This window comes from Schistocerca cancellata, chromosome 1 (genome assembly GCF_023864275.1).
Source record: "Schistocerca cancellata isolate TAMUIC-IGC-003103 chromosome 1, iqSchCanc2.1, whole genome shotgun sequence".
NCBI classification, from domain to species: domain Eukaryota; kingdom Metazoa; phylum Arthropoda; class Insecta; order Orthoptera; family Acrididae; genus Schistocerca; species Schistocerca cancellata.
In genome coordinates, this window is record NC_064626.1 from 673177859 (window position 1) to 673201901 (window position 24043).

Consider the following 24043-nt stretch of genomic DNA (forward strand, 5'->3'; position numbering starts at 1 on the left):
GGGAGCGTGCCGTTGGAGTGATATGGGACCCCTGAAACGTCTAGGTACGACTCTAACAGGTGACTCGTACGTAAGCATCCTTTCTGATCACCTCCATCCATTTGAGTCCATTGTCCATTCCGACGGACTGGGGTAATTCCAGCAGGACAATGAGACACCCCACACTTCCAGAATTTGTACAGAGCGGCTGCAGGTACATTCTTCTGAGTTTAAACACTTCCGCTGCCCACCGAACTCCCCATACATGAACCGTATTCCGCATATCAGGGATGCCTTGCAACGTGCTGTTCAGAAGAGATCTCTATCCCTTCGAATTCTTACGGATTTATGGACAGCTCTGTAGGATACATGTGCAGTGCACTCCAGCACTATTTCAGACATTAGTCGCGTCCATGTCACGCCGTGTCGCGACACTTCTGCGTGCACGCGGGGGCCCTACACGATATTAGGCAGGTGTACCAGTTTCTTTGGTCGGACTTAGCAAGGCTGTATAATCTAGGAGGCATAATCCGTCTATCTTCAGTCTGTTGGTAACTTCTGTGGATAGGGAGGTGGGTGTTCAGAAATGATAAAATGTTTTTTTGACAAGCAGTACGATCTTTTTTTTGCATAAAACCGTCAAGTTCGCTAATTAAAATTTCTTTGTTTATTCAACCATTTTGGCTACTACCATCATTAGATATCTGCAGTTACAATGAATGGAAGATACGGAGGGACAGGAGTTTGTTACACAACAAGAATTTAACAAAAGATAATAAATTAAAAGGTTAAATAATGTTTTTGAAGGTACACTAACTAAAAAGGCTTATAACTTATTAAAAAAATGGTCTGTGTCACAACCAAAGCCTTTGCTTAACCGGGGTGTCAGCTGAAGGCTTGGTTAAAAAAATTTTACGAAGTTGTGAGTTTTAATAGACAGGTGACGCTAGTATTGAGGACGTACCCTTCAAATTTTATTTTATTTTATTCTTTATACGTATTTTTTGACTCTTGGTACTTATAAAAAAAGCCAGATGTCTTTAAAACATTAATATTCAAGTTATAAAATACGATTTGAATAAGTATAATTCAATGCTTTTCAAACTAGGTGTTCAAATGGCGCCATTAGCCCACGTGGAGCTCAGTAAACTAACAACAAGTATTGTGTGTAAGGAGAGGCCCGCAGCACAGGTTCCGCCTGCGTTTTATTGGATGGGAATACTGCTTTTGTCGTATGTGATGGAAGGCTACTGAGTAACAAAAGACTATTTTTAACGTGGTGTGTCCGCCAGTGGCAGGGGAGTGTCATGACTCTCCCGGACAAGTTATCGGTGACAGGCCTTTCAGAAACTGAACTCTGAGAGACGCTGTCAGTTAAAGGTTAGATGTAGGATATGGAATGAGGAGAGGCCACCCTGCAACTTTGTGCATGGGTAAGTGGCACAACCAGCAATCAGGATGGTACTAAGCTAAATGAGGCTGTTAAATTTTGCTAAGAACTTGTAAGAGAAGCTACTATTGGTTAACATAAACAAATTCTGGAGTAGAAGAACGGAGTTCGCCTGTGCATAGGTGGAGGAGACGTTTTTGGCTGTAATACTAAGTAGGACACGTAGTGGGACACAGACGTTGCCTGTTTTTAAGCTCCAGCTCTAAAAACCCTACTGTTGGTTAATCACATTAAAACTGAGTATTGAAGGTAGACTTATGCGTTATTAGAATTTATCTGACTGGTCGGCGCTCTGAAGAACCACTGTCGGTAGCGATCAAAATCGTGTACAAAGCTGACATGCACAAAGTAAGAGTGAAAATTCACTTCTTGCTGGAAGCTCTCTGTAGAACAGTTCCATCCGAGCCTCAGAAGGCGACACTTCATCTGAGACACGGACTTTGACTCCGGGCTCTGAGGAAGAGCAGATTTAGTTGCAGGACAGATGACTTAGAGTTCTGCAGCCACCACAGCAGCGATTCATGGGCACGGGTAACCCTGAGTAGGGTGAGAAACAGCAGCGCTCTTAAACCTGTCTGTATGACGTTCGTAAAGACTTCAGATCAACGTTAGGACTAAGAGAGTAGGTGCATGCGTGATTTTTCTGCTAAAGTTCCCTTCTTGATTAGCAATCAACAATTGCTGAGAGGCTTCTGAGAAGTTAGTTGCTTCCCCAATTGTGTTCTGATTCTAACTTGCACAATCCGGATTCATTATCCGACCTTTGCCAAGATGTTGACAATCTACTTCAGTTGTAACCTGTGTTGATACTTCATGAAAGTCACTGTTGTAATTTGATGAATTCACTATCGTTATCATCTTTGTGAATCACAGCTTCCACGTATCATGTACATTAGGGCCAACCTTGTTTACTTAACTAATTCATTAAGTTACCATTGCGTGACACCTGTTACGAAACTCTCGTGGACCTGTGGGGTGCCATCTGTTTATCGGTAAGGTCGCCCGACACAGGTTATTCTGATATCCACAGGGTATGTCGATTGTTCATCTGTAGCCTCATACCGCAATTAGCAAAGGACGGGGAATTTGAATTTGATGGTTCAACACTACGAATGTTTGTAAAACAAGGATATCGTTTTCTCTAACGAGAACGCCAGTAGTAAGACGAGAAGTGGGAGCCGGCACGGCTGTCCGCTGTGTTGCAGGGTCGGCGCTGTCGATGCTGGTGCTGTGGCTGCTGCTGGCGGCGGGCGGCGGCTGCGGCTGCTGCGGCTCGCAGGAGAAGGCGCGGCCGCTGCTCATCACGTGAGTCCGGAGCCCGCTCTGCTCTCTCCTCGCGTAGGATAGATAGACCCAGTGAAACGAATTCCTGTTTCGTGTGATATAAACTGAATCTGAATATACATACTGTTGGAAAGGAAAGGATTTGAAGGTTAAATTACCAGCACTCATCTCACACCGTGTAACTTTTTGTGCGGCTTTGAAAAAGAGGCAGTTTCAGTTCCACATCTGTGGAACCTACTAATCCAGCGTCCCCACTGCAAGACTTGTCACGTGCACCCTCCAATCACCACCTACACCAGCCCTGCAATTGGCAAAACAAATACTATAATATCAAAGGAAGAGCCACCTGTGAAACGACACAAGCTGTTATGTAAACAGCTGTTGTATAAACACTGTTCGGCCTCTTACATTGGTATGACTACTAATAAGTTATCAATCAGGATGAATGGACATATAGAATGTACACTGGAAACACAGAATATCCTGTTGCAGAGAATGCACTACAATTTGACAGACCTGAACTCGGTGCCTTTTTCACGTGCCCTCTGGAGTCTTCCAGCAGACGCTAGCTTCTCAGAACTTGGCAGCTGGGAACTGGCGTATAACATTTCCTAACATTTCCTACTTCTCCCCACCTACCTGACCCTAATTTACGGTAATTTCTTCGATCTTACTTGTCAGTTTTCTACATCATTTATCATTTATTTTCTGACTCGTCTATTCTGTCCTCCCTCCCCCCCCCCCCCCCCCCCCCGCACGCACACCTGTAACATGTAACACATACAATGCACTTACCTTTCCGCTCTTATTAACTCTTGCACATGTTCTGTCAATAATCTCCGTCTTGCTTATTACGCTATCTGCCACCTCTAAGCTCTGAGGTTTTCAAATGTCGTCCGGTGCAGCTCCCAACAATCAGAATGAGATTTTCACTCTGCAGCGGAGTGTGCGCTGATATGAAACTTCCTGGCAGACTAAAACTGTGTGCCGGACCGAGACTCGAACTCGGGACCTTTGCCTTTCGCGGGCAAGTGCAGAGTGAAAATCTCATTCTGGAAACATCCCCCAGGCTGTGGCTAAGCCATGTCTCCGCAATATCCTTTCTTTCAGGAGTGCTAGTTCTGCAAGGTTCGCAGGAGAGCTTCCGTTAAGTTTGGAAGGTAGGAGACGAGGTACTGGCAGAAATAAGGCTGTGAGGACGGGGCGTGAGTCGTGGTTGGGTAGCTCAGTTGGTAGAGCACTTGCCCGCGAAAGGCGAAGGTCCCGAGTTCGAGTCTCGGTCCGGCACACAGTTTTAATCTGCCAGGAAGTTCCCAACAATCAGCTTCTCTGGTCCTTGGTTGCGGGGGACTTTTCAAAATCTCCTCGTTCCGTAAACTTCGCCAGTCCTTTTTCTTCATCCCTCTTCCTTGCCGTTCAGCCCTTCTGCCAGAGGAAGGAACCACTGAACAAGGAATGAATAATGACTTCTGTTTAATTTGTATCATGAACGTAAATTTGTTACAACTTACTTTCGTGTCAAATGGGCACTCGTCATGTTAGTTTCATTATATTGTGCTCTCAACATGTTAAAATGTCCAAGAATTAGGACATCTTTCTTTGCGATTTAAATACGAACGTCTTACGAAATGCAGACCAGTCAAAGAAGACAAAACGTTGCAAATCTGGAAGACAATAATCAAGTAAGGGTGGATCCTACTATTTCCGAACGACATTTACATCTGGGCATCATGAATTCCTAACGCTATAACTCAGGGATGAGGAGGAGAACACGTTGAGGCGCCTTCATGTTCTCGTACGAGTGGCTGGTAGCACATAAATCGATATTTGTCAGGTAGTCCTGTTGATCGCTGATTTGGTGCAGAAATAGTACATGCCAGTTTCCCCATTTCTCTGTGTGCGGTTTCTTCTAGCTGAGATTCGTCGTTCCCCGCTTGCAACTGAACGACTGGAATGGAGAAGTGAGAAGATGCTTTGTGGCAACATTCGCAACAGACATGCTAGAGAGGACTTGTCGCCAAGCAAAGCACCACCTCGACTTGTGATGTGTTGTGCAAGGATCGCACATACGGTACAAATGACGACGATCTAAACACTTTCAACGTTGAAATTGGAGGTTGTGGTATGCACGTACGTGTATCCTGTACATTATTTCCGGAAAAATCGTCAGTAGACTATGCGACGAAGGGGGATAGTCTCAGACTGTCAAAACTGCGTTTCGGAATGTAGACCCATTGATCAGTATTCAGCACATAGGACATGGACAAAGCCGTGACGCATGGAGAGCGCTGAAATCTCTACAATGTACTCGTAACAGAACATTAAAAATTCGAGACACCTTAGTTCCATTGGAAGGATGGAGGAAGTATTATTGGAATGTGTTTAATGAAAACTGTCCAGTGTTCTTTGTAAATGACAGCAATGAGTCATTTATCTTGTTTAAATTTTATGAAGGGGATGAAATAACTATGTCTGAAGAGCTGAAAAACGTGCTTATGACTATGAAGAATGGACGACCTTCAGATCCAAATGGACTGGATTGCCCATCGAATTATTCAAAAATGGACTAGATAAACTTCTATATAGTACCTATGCTTTCAATCGGTGCGTAAGGGGGGAACAATTACTAGAGGGACGACAGATATCATACATATATAACACAAATAAAAACGGCAATGGAAAAAAGTGTCAAGACTGTAAGAAATTCAGTCTCTTGATTATACGGAAAATTACAAATGGGAGGATCGAATCACAGACTATGGATGAAGAAGAATGGAATCAATACCATGCCTCAAGATCATGCACAGACAGTACGTTTATCCTAAAACAGCTAGTGCAAAAAAGACTAGCCAGGAATCTAGATGCCCACATGACTAGCCAGGAATCTAGAGGCCCACATGTTTTAATTGATTTTAAGAAAGCCTATGATCTTATTCTCCTCTGTAAATTGTGGTCTGCAGTGTTAGAGGATGGAGTGAGTCGTTTATACTGTATGTTCAAGCCGTTAGAGCTTCATATAGTGACACAACTTGCAGAATTAAGATACATACAAAAGTATCTGGAGAAATCCCAGTGACAAAAGGGTTACAACAAGGATACGCGATAGTATCTACATTAATGAAAATGTACTTGAATTATGCCTTCTGGTTATGGAAACATTCTTGCCGTATTATGCGCGTGTCAATAAATTGTGAAAAGCTATTCGCTTTGCAGTTTGTTGATGACCAAGTCATTTCAGTAGTGGATTAAGATGACATGTACTAAATGGCTGTAAAGTTACACAAAGAATATCATTAATGGGATTTAACGATTAATTTAAAGAAAATGGAGTATTTGTCTATTGTAGGAGTAGGTGAAACGTGACGACATACTTGGGATAGTAAGACCTGCTGGGTCTTAAAAATGTTTGTGGGTCGCTATTAACAAAGATAGATCCAGTGAGAGCAAAAGTAAGAACCACATTGGCAAAGTACACAAGCAATCAAACAATATAATGAGGTGTCCTCGAACACAGATCTTAGATCAGAAACGAAGATTAGGATATATAAAATTATTGTAGAAAGCAGAGCAACGCCTGGAGCAGAAACATTTGAAATAACTGGGAAAACTAAGAGGAACTTATTCTCAATGGAGGTGAGATTTTGGAGGTGTTGCTTTAGGTCAACAGTACGGGTCCATTAAAAATGAATACGCAAGACAATGAACCTGGGCACCACTGTGTTGGACACAATCGAAGAAAAAAACGACTGAGATTGTATGGGCATGTACGCCGGTTGGGGGAGGACAGATGGCTTAAGAAAATGATGGAACGAATTCCAAATAATAGAAGAAGGGGACGCCTGATAGCAACATGGGAAGAGGGAGTAAGAACAGCTACGCCAGAAGGGAACTCGCAGATAGGAGATTAGAAAGATAGTAGATCTCGCAAACTAGGATGAGAGGAAGAGCTATAATGTTGTATCAATTTGCCAAAACAATAATACGAGGGTAATTCCAAAAGTAAGGTCTCCTACTTTTTTATAAGTACATAGACCCGTTTATTTCTACAATGGTATACATCAGTTTACAGCTTGAACATTAAGCTAATTTTCGACATAATCACCATTTCTGTCGATGCATTTTTGTAGACACTGCGGCAGTTTTTGTATGCCCATGTCATACCAGCCCGCCGCCATGTTGTTCAGAAAGTTACGAACCTCTTCTTTCACCTCGTCGTCGGAGCTGAATCGCTTTCCGGCCAAATGTTCTTTTAATCTATGGAACAGGTGATAGTCACTGGGCGCCAAGTCAGGACTATAGGGTGGGTGGGTGATAATGTTCCATTGAAACTGTTGCAGAAGAGCAACGGATTGCCGAGCGATGTGTGGGCGAGCGTTGTCATGAAGAATGTGTACGCCCTTGCTCATCATTCCTCTTCTCCGGTTCTGAATTACCCGTTTGAGTTTTTTCAGAGTCGCACAGTGCCTGTCAGCGTTAACTGTGATCCTAGCGATTCAGCTCCGTCGACGAGGTGAAAGAAGTGGTTCATAACTTTCTAATCAGCATGGCTGCGAGCTGGTACGTCATGGGCATACAAAAACTACCATAGCGTCTACAAAATTGCATCGACAGAATGTTCAAGCTCTGCTGAAGTAAACCAATGTAGAAACAAACAGGTCCATGTACTTATAAAAAAATAGAAGACCTTACTTTTGGGATTACCCTCGAAATTTAAGTTTTTCAGTCAAGCTCTCTGTTCTACACTGGATATAATCTCGCCTTGTCTCCTCGAGAGAGAGAGAGAGAGAGAGAGAGAGAGAGAGAGAGAGAGAGAGAGAAGAGAGAGAGAGATTTCCTGGAGCCTGCTCGTCTCCCACGTCCTGCTGCACAGCTGCTCAACGCCAGTGATTCCTGTTCGAGATGCCTCACTGTAGGCTGTGCTGCCGCCCTGTCTGTGTCTCTGCTGGGGGCATGCACAAAGTCGTTCTCTCTGCTGCCCCTTGTCACTGGGCCCAGTTGGACCCAGCAGCAGTCTCGTAGTCGTCTTTGTCTTCCTAGTGGCGTACTATCCCGGAAACTTGAAGCCAGTCCTAATCTCTGAAATCACCAGCTCAGAGGCGTTAAACAGTCATACAACTGAGATGAAATAAATGTTGGAGGTTGCCACATGGTTCGGTCTTGCAGGTCGTTAGTCTCATGCAGCTAGGTTAGGCAGAGGAGAATCAGGTTTCTTTATTTTTCCCGATATCAGCACAATAGTAACTGTTAGAAAAGGGAGTTCCCAGAATGAGATTTTCACTCTGCAGCGCAGTGTGCGCTGATACGAAAGTACCTGGCAGATTAAAACTGTGTGCCGGACCGAGACTCGGGATCTTTGCCTTTCGCGGGCAAGGGGTCTAACATCTGATCTACCCAACCACGACTCACACCCCGTCCTCACGGCTTTACTTCTGCCAATACCTCATCTCCTACCTTCCAAACTTTACAGAAGCTCTCTTGCGAACCTTGCAGAATTAGCACTCCTGAAAGAAAGTATATTGCGGAGACATACCTTAGCCACAACCTAGGGGATGTTTCCAGAATGAGATTTTCACTCTGCTGCGGAGTGTGCGCTGATATGAAACTTCCTGCCGGATTAAAAGTGTGTGCCGGACCGAGACTCGATCTCGGGACCTTGGCCTTTTGCGGGCAAGTGCTCTACCATATGAGATACCCAAGCACGACTCACGCCCCGTCCTCACAGCTTTACTTCTGACATTACCTCGTCTCCTACCTTCTGGAGAGGTTCTGTAAAGGTTGGGAGGTAGGAGACGAGGTGCTGGCAGAAGTAAAGCTGTGATTCAAAAAAATGTTCAAATGTGTGTGAAATCTTATGTGACTTAACTGCTAAGGTCATCAGTCCCTAAGCTTACACACTACATAACCTAAATTATCCTAAGGACAAACACACACACCCATGCCCGAGGGAGGATTCGAACCTCCGCCGGGATCAGCCGCACAGTCCATGACTGCAGCGCCTGAGATCTCTCGGCTAATCCCGCGCGGCTGTGATTCGGTAACTCAGATGTTAGAGCACTTGCCCGCGAAAGGCAAAGGTCCCGAGTTCGAGTCTCGGTCCGGCACATAGTTTTAATGTGCCAGGCAGTTTCAGAAAGGGAGTGTTCCCACTTCTTAAGAGTGCATGCCTAGTAGGCAACTGTTCAGCCTGGCTTAATAGTCTAATAATTTTTATTCGCACTGTGTACGTCGGTGATCTGAGGGAAGCTGGAAGCTGAGTGGGAGTCGGGAACAGGGCGGTGGCGACGGCGAGCGCGCTGTCGGTGGTGCTGTGGGCGGTGACGCTGGTGGCGTTCGCGCTGGGCGCGCACGGCGAGGTGCTGGCGTGCCGGCCGCTCTTCAGCGCGCCCGACTACCCGCAGCTGTCGCGCCTGCTCGACCGGCCCGGCGTCCTCTTCCCCGCGGGCGGCTTCTTCCGCAACGTCGCCGGCTCCAACGCCAGCCTCGACGTGCCGCTCAAGGACGTGTTGCAGTGAGTACCTAGCCGCCTCTCATCACATCGCTCACACACTATTACACGTGATATCTATACTGAGGTGATAAAAATGTCGGACCTCCTTTATGCCGGTGTAGTGAAGCAGGTCGACGTGACAAGGATTCAACTAGTCATACAATGAAGGCTTTCACGACCGGATGTTTCAGCTGCTGAGAATTCTGCCGGGTTGTATGGCCGTGGTCCATGGAACTCTTCAATCACTGACGCTCTACATCTACATCTACATTTATACTCCGCAAACCACCCAACGGTGTGTGGCGGAGGGTACTTTACGTGCCACTGTCATTATCTCCTTTTCCTGTTCCAGTCGCGTATTGTTCGCGGGAAGAACGACTGTCTGAAAGCCTCTGTGCGCGCTCTAATCTCTCTAATTTTACATTCGTGATCTCCTCGGGAGGTATAAGTAGGGGGAAGCAATATATTCGATACCTCATCCAGAAACGCACCCTCTCGAAACGTGGCGAGCAAGCTACACCGCGATGCAGAGCGCCTCTCTTGCAGAGTCTGCCACTTGAGTTTGTTAAACATCTCCGTAACGCTATCACGGTTACCAAATAACCCTGTGACGAAACGCGCCGCTCTTCTTTGGATCTTCTCTATCTCCTCCGTCAACCCGATCTGGTACGGATCCCACACTGATGAGCAATACTCAAGTATAGGTCGAACGAGTGTTTTGTAAGCCACCTCCTTTGATGATGGACTACATTTTCTAAGGACTCTCCCAATGAATCTCAACCTGGTACCCGCTTACCAACAATTAATTTTATATGATCATTCCACTTCAAATCGTTCCGCACGCATACTCCCAGATATTTTACAGAAGTAACTGCTACCAGTGTTTGTTCCGCTATCATATAATCATACAATAAAGGATCCTTCTTTCTATGTATTCGCAATACATTACATTTGTCTATGTTAAGGGTCAGTTGCCACTCCCTGCACCAAGTGCCTATCCGCTGCAGATCTTCCTGCATTTCGCTACAATTTTCTAATGCTGCAACTTCTCTGTATACTACAGCATCATCCGCGAAAAGCCGCATGGAACTTCCGACACTATCTACTAGGTCATTTATATATGGACGTTTCGTCCAAGGCTACGTTGGACATATTCGGAGGTGCTCCTGGTAGTACTAAGTCTGGGGGAGCACCTTCGAAGATGTCCAACGTTTCCTTCGAAGAAACGTCAGGGATTGAAGAGTTCCATGGCCCACGGCCATAAAACCCGGAAGAATTTTCAGCAGCATTCAACTAGTCGTTGGAAGTCCCCTGCAGAAATATTGAGCCATGCTGCCTCTATAGCCGTTCATAATTGCGAAAGTGTTTCCGGTGCATGATTTTGTGGACGAACTGACCTCTAGATTATGTACCATAAATGTTCCATGGTTCCATCTCGGTGGCCAAATTATTCGCCCGAACTGTCCAGTATGTTCTTTGAGCCACTCGCGAACAACTGCGGCCCAGTGGCATGGCGCATCCATAAAAGTTCCATCGTTGTTTCGGAACATGAATTCCACGAATGGCTGCAAATAGTCTCCACGTAGCTGAACATAAACTGGAGCCACCACCAGCTTGTACAGTGCATTGTTGACAACCTGGCTCTATGGCTTCGTGGGGTCCGCGCCACACTCGAACCCTACCACCAGCTCCTATCAACTGAAGTCGGGACTCATCTGATCAGGCCACAGGTATCTAGTAGTATACGGTCCTAACGATATGGTCACGAGTACTAGACCGTTCGGTGCTCTTGAGTACCGAAACCATCGGCACAATGGCGGAAAGATACAGAATAGGGCTCCAGGTGAGGCTCTGCAGGCGATGTCGTGCTGTTAGCAAAGGCACTCGCGTCGGTCGTCTGCAGCCATAGTCCATTACCGCCAAATTTCGCCGCACTGTTCTAGTGGATACGTTCGTCGTATGCCCCATATTGATTTCTGCGGTTATGCCACGCACTGTTACCTGTCTGTTAGCGGTGACAATCCTATCCAAAGCCGGCCGCGGTGGCCATGCGGTTCTAGGCGCTGTAGTCCGGAACCGCGCGACTGCTACGGTCGCAGGTTCGAATCCTGCCTCGGGCATGGATGTGTGTGATGTCCTTAGGTTAGTTAGGTTTAAGTAGTTCTAAGTTCTAGGGGACTGATGACCTCAGATGTTAAGTCCCATAGTGCTCAGAGCCATTTGAACCATTTGAAGCCCTATCCAAACGCCGTTGGTCTCGGTAGTTAAGTGAAGGCTGAAGGCCACTGCGTTATCCGTAGTGAGAGATGATGTCTGAAATGTGATGTTCTCGGCACACTCTTGATACTGCGTCTCTCGGAATACTGAATTTCTAACGGTTTCCGAAATGTAATTCCCCATGCGTCTAGCTCCAACTACCATTCCTCGTTCACCTTGCGGCCATAATCATGTTGGAAACCTTTCCACGAATCACCTGAGTACCGCCCTTTTATAACTTACGTACACGACACTATCGCCATCTGTATATTTGCATATCGCTATACCATGACTTTTGTCACGTCAGTGTAACCTCTACAGATTACTTCATGACAGGCCTGGCAGCAGTTTTGCTTTGTTTGTGGTACTTTTACAGTTCCTTAGTTTGCGCTCCAACAACTACGAGCGGCACGACTCATTTATGGTGAGGACTTAGTGTTTAAGTTGTACGAAACTTGCCTCGAAACCAGATGAGCGAGGCTTTTCTGCGAGACGGTTGCCGCCTGCTTTTATTGATCCAGCGTGAAACGTTCAGTCAAATAAGTACGAAAAGGGCCAATCGTCATTTGAGCGAGACAAGCATATCGGTGTTCCCAGTCGTACCTACTACTACTGTATCGGCATTCTCCGTCATGAGATTTGATGAGTTTTGAAAAAAGTTTTGAAAAAGAAAATATAACTCGGCTGTCATTTTTGAAGTGCGGAATTTTTCAGGGAAAGGTGTCAACGTGTCGCAGGACATAATAGTGATCGTTATTTATAATTTTCGGAATGAAACAGTCTCTATAATTTTTTGGGGTTCCGTAGCTCAATCGGTAAAAACAGAACACTTACGGGGTGACTTTATTGTCAGTCTGTCTGTCCATCTGTTAAGGCCTCCTCTTATTAGGAACGGGATGAGGTACCGATTTCAAATTTACATCAAATACTAAGATCTACAGTCCTTTGACGATGTAAAAAAATTTAAGCTTCTCAGTCAATGCGATCAAAAGAATGGCCTTCTATATCACATATTTTGACACTCGCAAATTCACTCATTAGTACCTGCAGATGAATGATCTATATGTTATTAAGTTTATACAGAACTCTCATAGGGATAGTCTTATTCACAGTTGTCCGCTTTTTTTATTGTAATTATCTGTCCTGTCCAAATAAGGTTATCTTAAGGACTAAAATAAAAGGAAAGGTTTTAGATGTCACTGGCGTCAGCTGTTGTGCATCGTTTTACAACTAGAATGACGTGCACCAACTCATAATGTTGATAAATACCACTTCTCATGTATTTAACGTCAAAAACAATAATTACAATAAAGAAGAGATACAAACAGGTTTTTATTCGTGATAGAATCTATTCCGTTGGAGATGTCAATATTGGAACCACCCACTGGAGGAAAAGAAAGCAGAAATTAAATCTTTCCATACCATGTTGATTAAAGAACCTTTTTATTTCTCTTCGCGGTTGGTGCGAAAATATATTTGAATTCTCTTTGCCCTTTAAAAATACGACGTATTTTCTGCACAGCATATACATTCTCACTACCTTCAGAAAGGTTTGTTTTTGCAAATCAACTGTAGTTAAAAATGATGAATACGTATTCTGCGGAATATTATAAAGTAATAAGTGTGCATACATATATAATACAAAATTTTAATACTGTGACGGCACAGGAAGCGGTATCACTGAGTTGGGTTGTGAGTGATCATAATTTTAAAACTTTTATTTAACAACATGTTGAGAGATTTTATAATACAACCAATGTTTAAAAAACTTATAAGCGGAATGCTTTAAATTCCAACAACAAGCGACTGAGTAACAACGTATATTAAATAAAGGGCTAATGCCCTCTAAATCAAAGCAAAATGCAAGAGCCATTACAATTAATTAAAATCCAAAAATCAGCTAACATGTCCTAAAGATACTAACCATAATATTAAAAACAGATAACATATGAAAATTACACTCAGGCAGCAAACGAAATAACTGTTTAAAACACACGCCAGATTCACAAGTGAATCGACTGCACATCGGCCAGAGCTCCATACCTGATCTCACTATAACAGAGAGAAATAAATGTGAAAGTTTGCTCTGAATAATAATGCCTAAAGTCACTGCCAAATAACACAGTGAATATAACAACGGAGTAACGAATTTCATTAGAATTCAAAAATAAGCGGTGACAGAAAGTTTCCAAATAACTTTCCAAAATAGCTTTAGGTCGTGTACACAAAACTGGCGCTATGCAGAACAACATAACAAGAATATGCAAAGTTCACAGCTCACTCAATACCAGAGCGGTAATTACAACAACAATATGTCCAAGGCTTCAAAATATGCCAAACGTCTGCTTTCCCTAGGTGTGCTTAAGTCACCTAGCAAAAGGTGCAATAACATAACTTCGGGGAACACTGAGCACTGCTACACAATTCATCGAAATGATCAAAGGACAAATATTCAGAATCAGGGGTAATCTATCATAAAAATGGTTAATAGTCATGCAATAATAAATAATCACTTGCACGGAGTATGAAACTACTTACATACCAATATCACCACATACTATTTTCTATGGGCATGATATCGGCCAACAGGGAAAGTTAACAACAGGTGCACGAGAAATAAGGGAAGCGCGGCCGGCCGCGGTGGCCGAGCGGTTCTAGGCGCTCTAGTCCGGAACCGCGCTGCTGCTACGGTCGCAGGTTCGAATCCTGCCTCGGACATGGATGTGTGTGATGTCCTTAGGCTTAAGTAGTTCTAAGTCTAGGGGACTGATGACCTCAGATGTTGAGTCTCATAGTGCTCAGAGCCATTTTTTTTAAGGGAAGCACAGTATCACAAAACATTCACACTACTCAAGACGCTACCACAATTGTGATTTCCAGGAACCGCGAGGAACAGGCTGCTTTATAGAAAACAGCATAGAGAGTGCTGCACTTCCATCGTTTGTACAGCACTCTTCTTATCGGCCGTCGACTAGACCACGGCTCTTCTGGCGCCCCGTCAAATTCGTCCTGTTTGGCTGCTCGGTGGTATTGCAGGCTTCCCTCTCCCGTTACTCGCTAGGTCGTACTCCCAGTTTTGTCCAGTGTCTAGCTTGCCTCGCAAGCTGACTGGCGCCAGTGTTGGTGTCGCGGTGCCCTGACGGAATCGCGCTGGCGCAACCGTAACTCTGTTGGCGGAACTTTTCAGTCTGTCGCGGTTGAGTGACATCTTGTGATGGCAAAAATACCCTAATCCAAACACCCTCCTGTGGATCTTCCTTAGCATTCCTTTTCTGTATCACTAAAAAGAGATTTAATTTTTTGCTTGAGAGCTGGGTCAGGGTGACGAAAGTTCAGCAAGGATGACTCATCTGCCCCTACCTATTGATCTATGCAACCCGCAACGCCTTCAAAAAGCGCTCGCGAGATTTTCGTATTCTCTCGCTTGTTATGCGCAAGCTTTTAGCCTCCCCGAAAACATCGACAGAACTTTTTTGTAGGAAATTTAATGTACGAGGCGTGTTTTTTAAGTAAGTACCGTTTTGAAATTAAAAAAAAGATGTTCTAAGATATTTCAATAATTTAATTTTTTGATGAAAGCCTGTACCTTATTCTACTTTTCTACATAATTTCCGTCAATATTGAGGCACTTGTCATAACATTGTACCAGTTTTTGAATACTGTCCTCATAGAAGTCTGCCGTCTGACTTGTTAACAACTGGATCACCACTGTTTTGACTTCGTCATCGTCTTGAAGACGCTGACCGCCCAGGTGTTTCTTCAAGTGCAGGAACAGATGGTAGTCACTGGGCGCAAGATCGGGGCTGTATGGAGGATGATGTAGAGTTTCCCATCGAAAAGATGTGATGAGATCTTTGGTCAGATTCGCCACATGCGGACGGGCGTTGTCTTACAGCAAAACGATGCCCTTACTCAACTTGCCACGTCTTTTGTTCTGAATTGAACGGCGCAGATTGTGCAATGTCTTACTGTAAGCTGCTGCACTGATTGTATCATTACGAGGCAGAAATTCCACAAGCAATACTCCTTTTCTGTCCCAAAAAACTGTGCACATCATTTTCCGGGCAGCAATTGTTTGCTTAAACTTCACTTTTCTGGGTGAATCTGAATGCCTCCATTCCATGGACTGTTGCTTCGATTCTGGTGTGACGTAAGCCACCCATGCTTCAACGCCCGAAACAATTTGGCTTCAAGACGATGACGAAGTCAGAACAGTGGTGATGCAGTGGTTTACAAGTCAGGCGGCAGACTACTATGACGAGGGTGTTCAAGAACTGGTACAACGTTATGACAAGTGCCTCAATATTGACGAAAATTATGTAGAAAAGTAAATTACGGTACAGGATTTCATGTAAAAATAAAATTATTGTGATATCTTAGCACGTCTTTTTTTAATTTGAAAACGGTACTTACTTTAAAAACACACCTCGTACATTAAATTTTGTAATGGGATGCTTTTTCACTGGAGGCCATGGCTTTCGAGTGACAGGAAAAACGAATTGAAAGGACAGTTTTCATTTTTTTGAATAATTCGAGAACTATGGCCTTTAGTGAAAACAAAATTTTACCACATTAAATTTCCTGTTAAACGGTTTGTTCAATTTTTCTGTAGGAGTAATAGTTTGTACGTAACGGCGATAGAATATAAAAATTTCGCGCTTGTTTTTTAAGGGCACTGCGAGTTGCATAAAACCCATTGGTAGGGGCAGCTGAATCGCCCAGTGTGTTTATCAATGGGTACCGGCGATAACGCTCTATATTCCAAAGACCAGTGGATTGCCCAAAACCAGAACGTTACATGTGTGTAAGACGACTGTGTAAGGATAGGAGTTGCAGGCTCTGTCAGCTGCAATGAGGTTCGCCGCTGTGACAGGGAGTGCGAGCTGGGCCGACCGGCGTACCAGGCGCTGCAGCTGCGGCAGCTGTTCGACAGCGACGCAGCGACGGGCCGCGGCGGCCAGTGGGAGGGCGTGCGCCAGCAGGTGTCGCGGCTGCGCGTCGACCTGGCCGAGCTGCGCGTGCTCACGCCCGGCCTGCAGGCGCAGCTCGAGGACACGCTGCAGGCCGCCAGCGCCAACCTCACGCTGCACCGGCTCGCGCTGCAGGGGCCCGTCACCGCCAGGGACCTGCAGGTACTCCCGGCGTCGCTGGAGCGGCTCCGTACCGATGCTAAGCGTGATGTACGGCACTTCTGACACTAGGCCTTGTTCGTGTTGTGTACTACTTTGTGCACCGTGGTGAGGAGGGGTGGGCTACAGAGTGGTGCAGCAGCTGTCATCACAGAGAAGGTGGACAGGAGCAGAAATAATGATCGAACACGTAAGTACAGTAAAGAGAAGTTTTACCGGATCTGTAGCTCTCTCCAAGCGTTGCGAAGAAACTTTGCGAAAGGACAAAAAGTCCAGCTGTTACAAGAAGCAAACTAAACAGTGTTGTGTTGTGTAAGGCTCCAACTACTAATGCACAATCGAACTATCGATGGCTGACTAAGACTGAGACTGGCTGTGTAGCTATCACCGGCCATCCTATACAGGGTGGTCCATTGATAGTCACCGGGCCAAATGTATCACGAAATGTGCATCAAATGAAAAAAACTACAAACAACGAAACTCCTCTAGCTAAAAGAGGGAAACCAGATGGAGCTATGTTTGACCCGCTACATGGCGCTGCCATAGGTCAAACGGATATCAACTGCGTTTTTTTAAATAGGAACTCCCATTTTTTATTACATATTCGTGTAGCACGTAAAGAAATATGAATGTTTTAGTTGGACCACTTCTTTCGCTTTGTGATAGATGGCGTTGTAATAGTCACAAACGGATAAGTACGTGGTATTACGTAACATTCCGCCAGTGCGGACGGTATTTGCTTCGTGATACATTACCCGTGTTAAAATGCACCGTTTACCAACTGCGGAAAAGGTCGATATCGTGTTGATGTATGGCTATTGTGATCAAAATACCCAACGGGCGTGTGCTATCTATGCTGCTCGGTATCCTGGACGACATCATTAAAGTGTCCGGACCGTTCGCCGTATAGTTACGTTATTTAAGGAAACACGAAGTGTTCAGCCACATGTGAAACGTCAACCGCGACCTGCAACAAATGATGATGCCCAAGTAAGTGTTTTCGCTGCTGTCGCGGCTAATCCGCACATCAGCAGCAGACAAATTGCGCGAGAATCGGGAATCTCAAAAACGTCAGTGTTGAGAATGCTACATCAACATCGATTGCACCCGTACCATATTTCTGTGCACCAGCAATTGCATGGCGGCTACTTTGAACGCCGTGTACAGTTCTGCCACTGGGCACAAGAAAAATTACGGGACGATGACAGATTTTTTGAACGCATTCTATTTAGCGACGAAGCATCATTCACCAACAGCGGTAACGTAAACCGGCATAATATTCACTATTGGGCAACGGAAAATCCACGATGGCTGCGACAAGTAGAACATCAGCGATCTTGGCGGGTTAATGTATGGTACGGCATCATCGGAGGAAGGATAATTGGCCCCCATTTTATCGATGGCAATCTAAATGGTGCAATGTATGCTGATTTCCTACGTAACGTTCTACCGACGTTACTACAAGATGTTTCACTGCATGACAGAATGGCGATGTACTTCCAACATGATGGATGTCCGGCACATAGCTCGCGTACGGTTGAAGTGGTATTGAATAGCATATTTCATGACAGGTGGATTGGTCGTCGTAGCACCATACCATGGCGCGCACGTTCACCGGTTCTGACGTCCCCGGATTTCTTTCTGTGGGGAAAGTTGAAGGATAATTGCTATCGTGATCCACCGACAACGCCTGACAACATGCGTCAGCGCACTGTCAATGCATGTGCGAACATTACGGAAGGCGAACTACTCGCTGTTGAGAGGAATGTCGTTACACGTATTGCCAAATGCACTGAGGTTGACAGACATCATTTTGAGCATTTATTGCATTAATGTGGTATTTACAGGTAATTACGCTGTAACAGCATGCGTTCTCAGAAATGATAAGTTCACAAAGGTACATGTATCATATTGGAACAACCGAAATAAAATGTTCAAACATACCTACGTTCGGTATTTTAATTCAAAAAACCTACCTGTTACCAACTGTTCGTCTAAAATTATGAGCCATATGTTTGTGCCTATTAAAGCGCCATCTATCACAAAGCGAAAAAAGTGGTCCAACTAAAACATTCATATTTCTTTACGTACTACACGAATATGCAATAAAAATGGGGGTTCCTATTTAAAAAAAACGCAGTTGATATCCGTTTGACCTACGGCAGCGCCATCTAGCGGGCCAACCATAGCGCCATCTGGTTTGCCCCTTCAAGCTAGAGAAGTTTCGTTCTTTGTAGTTTTTTCGTTTGACGCTTATTTCGTGAGATACTTGGCCCGGTCACGATCAATGGACCACCCTGTATATTGTCAGCAGTGGGCGCTCGTAATCAGAGTCGCTGATGTGTAGTTCAGCGGTTGCACATCATTGAATCCGCCGGGTCCTCCTGTGACTGCTACTGGCGTCTGTCGGAAACGTGCGTTTCCGTTGTCAGCTGCGGGACGTTGGTGAGGGTGGTACCGAACTATGATACCATAATTCAGTATCTGAATCCGGTATCTCCTACACCCTAAATCAAGAACCATACCACTACACCAACTAGTCCGCTGCTAGCAACTAACCAACAAATTACAGTGTGGTCAATTTATCAGGAGCTTCCTCAGACACACTACATTTGAAAGAACGTTTCTGTAAGTGAAGACCATAAGGACACAATTCTGTGAGCAATACTGTCCTTCGACAGTCCACAGAAAGTTGTCATTGCAAATCTTGTTGCTTCTGTAGCGATATTGCGATCGGTTTGAAAGCCCTGTGACTTTGTCCACAGACACTTAATGCTGGAGTCTGCGTATTACACAGCTGCAAGTATATGAGACAGCAAATATCCATCAACGAATGCGGCTGATCCTCAACTCAGCCTCTTTGGTCACACAAATAATAAAAAAAACGGAATAAATAGGTTTTATTTCCTGCTGCTGAGAAGCGCAGACGTCAAAATGTTCTTCGACGCGTCATCGGTAGGCTTTCGGGACTATGGGTATCTCCGTCTAGCGCTGTCAAGGTTTGGTTTCCGTAAGTCAAAGGGCATTCGAGTCAAAAGTAAATTCGTCACAATAATGATAATGCAAAAAATCCGAAGCGAATACGACGGAATGAAGTCCATATGTAGAGCCTACGACATCACACAAATGTAACACATTATTAGACATCGTTTTGCCAGTAGCTGCTAATAATCCGTGCGACGGTAATGTGTCTTGAAAGATATCTAAATAACTCTACTGCTCCTCGAACAGAAAAATATAGCCACTGAATGTGGTTCTGAGAGGCAGATATAATTGGTGCATTTGGCTTATCAACCACAGACGTTACACGGTCTTACAATGACGCCTCAATCAGCAAATGATAGTAGCTTTCGCCACGCAACAACGAAGTCTAGGACAATTTCGTCAAGTTCACTGTTAAATCTATATGGTACTTGAGAAATATATTGTGACATTTAGTAATGAAGAGGACTCTGAAGAAACTTTTAAATGCCAAGATCGCTAGTAAAGCATTTATCAGATTTAGATAACCGGTTTCGGCAAGACTATGCTGCCATTTTCACATCTGCAATCGCTCAGATTAAATAAATAACAATTAGAGTTAATTAACATAGCACAATCATTAGGAATAATATATCCATGCCTTTGTCCAATGAAAGACGGTATTATACCACCACACTCCCATCTGGTGGGCTTGTGTAACACTTAGAATGTTTACGTTGATTCTCAGCCAGTTGTCAGCTGTTGTGTGTGGGCACTTGTAGTCGGCGCATTAGTATCACGTTTGTACATGGTATTTCTTTTATGTTTGACATTCCCATTTCTAGTGAATTTTACGACACTGTCATATATGTACGTGATGTAACACCGCTTACAGTGCTGAGGAGAAAATGATGTAATGTTATAAAGCATAAGGTATGTTGTTCTTCGCCGGCTGGAGTGGCGGAGCGGTTCTAGGCGCTACAGTCTGGAAGCGCGCGACCACTACGGTCGCAGGTTCGAATCCTGCCTCGGGCATGGACGTGTGTGATGTCCTTAGGTTAGTTAGGTTTACGTAGTTCTAAGTTCTAGGGGACTGATGACCTCATAGTGCTCAGAGCCATTTGAACCATTTTTTATGTTGTTGTTCCACATATTGCGGAAAGTGGACATATTTGTTTGTGACGTTGTATCTTTGCTAGTTCACTATTTATCCTGTCAGACGCGGTTCTATTCTGTTGCAGATCCGAAGAAGACAACGTATTCTTCCCGAAACCGTTTACCTACATCTAATAAATGCTTTTCTATGTATCATAGCGTTTGAAAGCTTCTTCAGAGTTCACACTATTGAAGATCGCACCTCACGCTGATACAATGTTAGGAATATATGTCTGGTAACAAGTTTGGTGACTATTCTGTACAACCGTTTGGTCCTCGCAGTATTAAATTGTGATGGTAGGCCTATATCTTGATGAGGGTTTTATTGCGTTCAGAATACCGAAACACATACAGTTTCATTAGCACATACCAGTTAAGTATGTAATTTTGCTAACTGAAGGGATCAATTGAAGAAAATGCTGTCCCTCAATTTGGTAACGAGTAATCTGTTCAAACTGTTTGTTTGTTGTTGTTTTCGAATTTAGCCAACAAATAACACGAAGTATGTAAAATGATGTTCTTGTGCGTTAACACTTTCTTCCACTGAGGCATTTAATTTACAGTCGATACTTGAATTGTATACCACGGTCTTATGATAGGAAGTCATCGGTGATTGCAAAAAAGTGTTAATAACAAAGAACACATCTGAACTTTAGACGGGCGTGATACGTAGTGCGGTAACCAAAAAGCGTAATGTGTAAAAAAACAACAATATTGTTTGTAACACTGGCGCCATAAGCAGATTAAAAGGCGTTGCTTATCGACTGTTAATATCCGTATTATTGTACCTTTCATAAGGTCATGACATACGGTTAACCAGGCGTTAGAGTCACACCTGATAGCTGCTATCCAGTAAGAAGCTCTTTTACTGAGTGCAACTAGCCAGCAATGTTGATGATCTGTGACTTGCGCAGGCGCTGGCGGACCAGCTGCTGAGCGTGTCCTCGCAGGTGGCAGACCTGTCTTCGGCTTCTCGCCTGGAGACGCTGGCGGCGCGGGCCAAGCGGCTGCTGTCGTCCCACATCTCGCCGCTGGAGCAGAGGAAGGTACGCCGCCGCCGCCTCATCGCCTTACATTCCAGGCATCGCTGACGTATGCTTGCGCGGCAGTCGTCGATTCAGAGGTACCTAATTCCTATGATGGAGGTGGAAGAAATTTTACCGGCAATATTTAGCCAGTAGAGGGAGAAGAGATTATAGCGTCAAGTTCTTGACGACCAAACCTTGGGCCAGTTTTCTGGATGAAATTTCAAGTTTCTACATAGTTTGTCATGGAGTGAGGATATCTGATGCTGTTGATTGTTATCGGACCGTAGGATGAAGACATTACGCACGACGACCCCGATGATGCTTTCCAGAGAATGGCCTTTGTTCTGGAATTCTCCTTATTCTCCAGCCATTCATCCAATACTCCATAGAAGCTCTCATACAGTCATCCGCAGGCACCAGATAATCACTTGACACGTCATAACAAGTCTGAGGAAGGTAACGACAAGCTTGCCCCCCACTAAGATTTTCCGTGGCCGGCAATGCCGACTACTCGCATCTTTCCGTCCCTGCAGCACCCATCAGTTGAGCTTGGGATTGACTTTGACTTTGAATGGAGTAAGTAGCAAACACGTGGAGTGTGAGTAGCCAATACTGTAAGTTAAATAGTTGCAGCCAGTTCTGTGAGTCTTCAGGCGACATCAGAATTGGAGGTACATGTGTCAAGTGTGAATGTGTGTGAATCTTTGGTGGCTTATTGTGGTGAATCGTTGTAGAATCTGATGTTATGCTGATATTATTTGTTGTCCAAATAAGAGGAATGGTATGGGCGAAATCCTGTGCCAGCATATATGCTCTGCTCGTATCCTACAGCTCCAGAGAATATTCCGAGCTTAACGTAACCCTCAAGCTAAGATAAAAATTTAAACCAATATATTGGCTTACTATTCATCTCCTGCTCGAACAGTCCACGGGTGTACTGCCGGTTCATAGTGTCCAACGGGCACAATATTTAGGCGATCAGACATGTCGCCATCGTCAGGTGACGAACCAGCTCGTCAGCGCACCTGACGATGTCGACATGTCTGATCGCCGAAATATTGCGCCCGTTGGACACTATGAACCGGCAGTATGCCCGTGGACTGTTCGAGCAACAAATACGCCGGGAGAAACTAAAGAATTGTTCATCTCCTGGTCTTCCAGTCCAAATAATTTCCTCCACTATCAGCAATAAAATCTGCTACCTCAAAGTCTGGTTGGGTGTCATCGCATTGGTTCGTGCGTTGTGTGTGTGTGTGTGTGTGTGTGTGTGTGTGTGTGTGTGTGTCTCCGGATGTGTGCACGGGCGCGCGCGTGTCATTATCGCCTGCGCTGCAAAATGACCTGAATTGAAAAGCGCTTTATGAAACGTCAAATAGGAAATGCGATATTTTTTCTGTATTTATTTCGTATCTGAGTTGGCACACTCAGTCACTCTTTTAATGTAAGTGCGTTTGCTATAGCCTAGGACACGTCGTAGTTAATTGATAATGGTGATCCAGGTATATCAATATCATTGTAATTAACTGAGTGATTATTGTGCAGCACAGTATATTTCAAAAAGCTGATTGCTGCGGGGCGCTGATAAAGTAGAAGAGAGTGGTTCAATTCAACTGTAGCCAGGATTGTGAAGCGAAATTTTCAAGTAAATAGCGACCCTGAAATGTCCAATACGGGATAGTAATGAAGCTATCAGTATTATGCCAAGTAATGGTACCGTAATGAAGAGGAAACAGGGGTTAAAATGAGTCTAGTTTCCAAGGTTCATGGAGCTCTGCAGTCGGAAAAATGGGTACTTCTTTGAATATATCACTTAAATCAATATTCCACCACCAGAACATCCATCGGAACACTAGTTATATGCAGCATGTTGCATCCACCCGTAAAACTGAAAGTTTCTAGCTCCCAAACTGAAATTGACACAAATTTGATTTTATGAATTTGTGCAGTTATCATTTCGCTGGAATAAACATACACTCCTGGAAATTGAAATAAGAACACCGTGAATTCATTGTCCCAGGAAGGGGAAACTTTATTGACACATTCCTGGGGTCAGATACATCACATGATCACACTGACAGAACCGCAGGCACATAGACACAGGCAACAGAGCATGCACAATGTCGGCACTAGTACAGTGTATATCCACCTTTCGCAGCAATGCAAGCTGCTATTCTCCCATGGAGACGATCGTAGAGATGCTGGATGTAGTCCTGTGGAACGGCTTGCCATGCCATTTCCACCTGGCGCCTCAGATGGACCAGCGTTCGTGCTGGACGTGCAGACCGCGTGAGACGACGCTTCATCCAGTCCCAAA

The 24043-nt window shown here is 44.5% G+C and overlaps 1 protein-coding gene across 3 annotated transcripts in view; it reads left to right on the forward strand.

The window, feature by feature from the left end:
* Positions 1 to 24043, forward strand: part of LOC126184014 (titin homolog) — a 156802-nt gene that overhangs the window by 100405 nt on the left and 32354 nt on the right. For all 3 annotated transcript variants that reach the window (XR_007536825.1, XM_049926370.1, XM_049926382.1), the window contains exons 8-11: positions 2635 to 2734; positions 8985 to 9221; positions 16330 to 16588; positions 21616 to 21747. Coding sequence is in view for 2 of the 3 variants with exons in the window: in XM_049926370.1 (XP_049782327.1) it covers positions 2635 to 2734; positions 8985 to 9221; positions 16330 to 16588; positions 21616 to 21747 (728 nt within the window). In the remaining variant the exon portion in view is untranslated. The remainder of the gene's footprint in view (positions 1 to 2634; positions 2735 to 8984; positions 9222 to 16329; positions 16589 to 21615; positions 21748 to 24043) is intronic.